The 1,607-nt window shown below is 70.2% G+C and overlaps 1 protein-coding gene across 1 annotated transcript in view; it reads left to right on the top strand.

Moving 5' to 3' along the window:
* Positions 1-1,607, top strand: part of CHLNCDRAFT_58794 (hypothetical protein) — a gene marked incomplete at both ends in the record, with an annotated part of 9,061 nt that overhangs the window by 1,545 nt on the left and 5,909 nt on the right. The window contains 4 exons of the mRNA XM_005844625.1: positions 41-132; positions 360-485; positions 775-894; positions 1,155-1,574. Of these exons, the coding sequence (XP_005844687.1) occupies positions 41-132; positions 360-485; positions 775-894; positions 1,155-1,574 (758 nt within the window). The remainder of the gene's footprint in view (positions 1-40; positions 133-359; positions 486-774; positions 895-1,154; positions 1,575-1,607) is intronic.

Genomic DNA, 1,607 nt, shown 5'->3' on the forward strand with positions numbered 1-1,607 from the left:
GCACCCCCNTGCTGCTGTACACGGGGGTGCGCCTGCGCAGCAACCTGGAGGCGGGGCCGCTGCCGCCGCCGGAGCACGACCTTGGCATGGTGTGGGTGGAGAGTCAGCTGGCGGCGGTGCCAGAAGACCCGGGTGAGTGGTGTGCTGGCTGGCGCTGCGGCCGCGAGGTGGTGGCGAGATTAGGCCTGGTGGGGCCCTTGGTGGAGGGGGCTAGGCGGGTGGCTCGGTAGCTGCGCAAGGGCTGCAGGCTCACCCAAGATGGGCCTGCTCCCCGGCCTGCCCCCCACCCCACCGCGCAACACCCACACACCTCCACCATCGCTCCCTCCCTCCCCCCCACCCATCCACCCTTCCTGCAGGCGACGAGCTGCTGGTTCGGTGGCGCAAGATCGAGTCGCCCTTCCTGCACCTGCCCCCTGGCGACATGCAGCTGACGGGCTGGCGCGACCCCTTCATTTTCACCACCAACACGGCAGCTGCACCCAGTGAGCCGCCGCCTGCCCGCCGGCGCTGCTGCCGCCGCCGCCTGCAGCGTAGCCTGCCAGCACTGGAGGCCTGGCTGCCCAGCTGGCGGCTGCGCAGAGAACCTTTCTTCTGAACCAAAGCTGCTGGGCGGTACCTGCACTCCCAGCAGCTTGCCCTGCCTCGCCCACTTGCCGCCCCTCGCCCACCCACCAATCCTCCTGCCAAAGCACAGCATTGCGCATGCGATGCGGCCACGCACGCATCCCAGCTCACATGAGCATTCCCTCGCACCCTGCCCTGCCCCTGCAGCCGAGGAGGCCGGGTTTGAGGCTAATGGTTACTCTCGAGACATCCGCATGCTCATCGGCAGCGGGCTCAAGGGACAGGGCGGCACCGCTCTGGTCTACAAGTCTCGCAGTCTGCTGGGGGGTGCGTCGCTGCGCCCAGCGTTGAATGCTACAGCTGAACTTTCAGCTTCAACACCCAGCCCGCGGCGTGCCATGCCGTGCCGTGCCGCGTTGTGTACCGCCGCGGCGTACTGCCATCGGGAGTGCCCGCCGCTGTGTGTGGCCGCTGCATGGCATCTGCTCCTTTCCCTTTGTCTTGCCGTGGGGCCGGTCTCCCTGTTGCACTGCTTTCCCGCATGCTCCCTTACCTGCGCCCATTTGCCTCGCCCCGGCTGGGTGCAGGGTGGGAGCTGGAGGGGACGCTGTGCGAGGCGTCAAACACAGATACCGGGGTGGTATGGGAGTGCCCGCTGCTGGTACCGCTGGATCCCGTCCCGCGCAGCCAGCGCGCGCCGTCCCGCCACGTGCCGCCCTCGTGGCTCGTCCTCACCGGCCCCGCGGCCAGCGACAGCGACAGCGAGCGCAGGGACGGCTTTGGCAGCTACACCCAGTTTGCTGAGCCGGGGTCTGGAGGCTCAGCAGGCTCAGCAGGGTCTGGCGGCCGCGGCGGCGGCCGAGGCAGTACCATCCGCTCAGCCCTGCACCTGTCCCTGCTGGACGGCTCGCCAGCAGCAGGCGGCCGCGGCGGCAGCGCAGCCTCGCCTGCCGCTGCGGCGGCCGACGCGCTCGCGGCAGGGACGGCGGCGCCGCGGCCCGCGCCTGGTGTTGTGTCGGCAGCTGACGAGGTGGCTAGGG

The sequence above is a fragment of the Chlorella variabilis genome (genome assembly GCF_000147415.1).
Source record: "Chlorella variabilis unplaced genomic scaffold CHLNCscaffold_21, whole genome shotgun sequence".
NCBI lineage: Eukaryota > Viridiplantae > Chlorophyta > Trebouxiophyceae > Chlorellales > Chlorellaceae > Chlorella > Chlorella variabilis.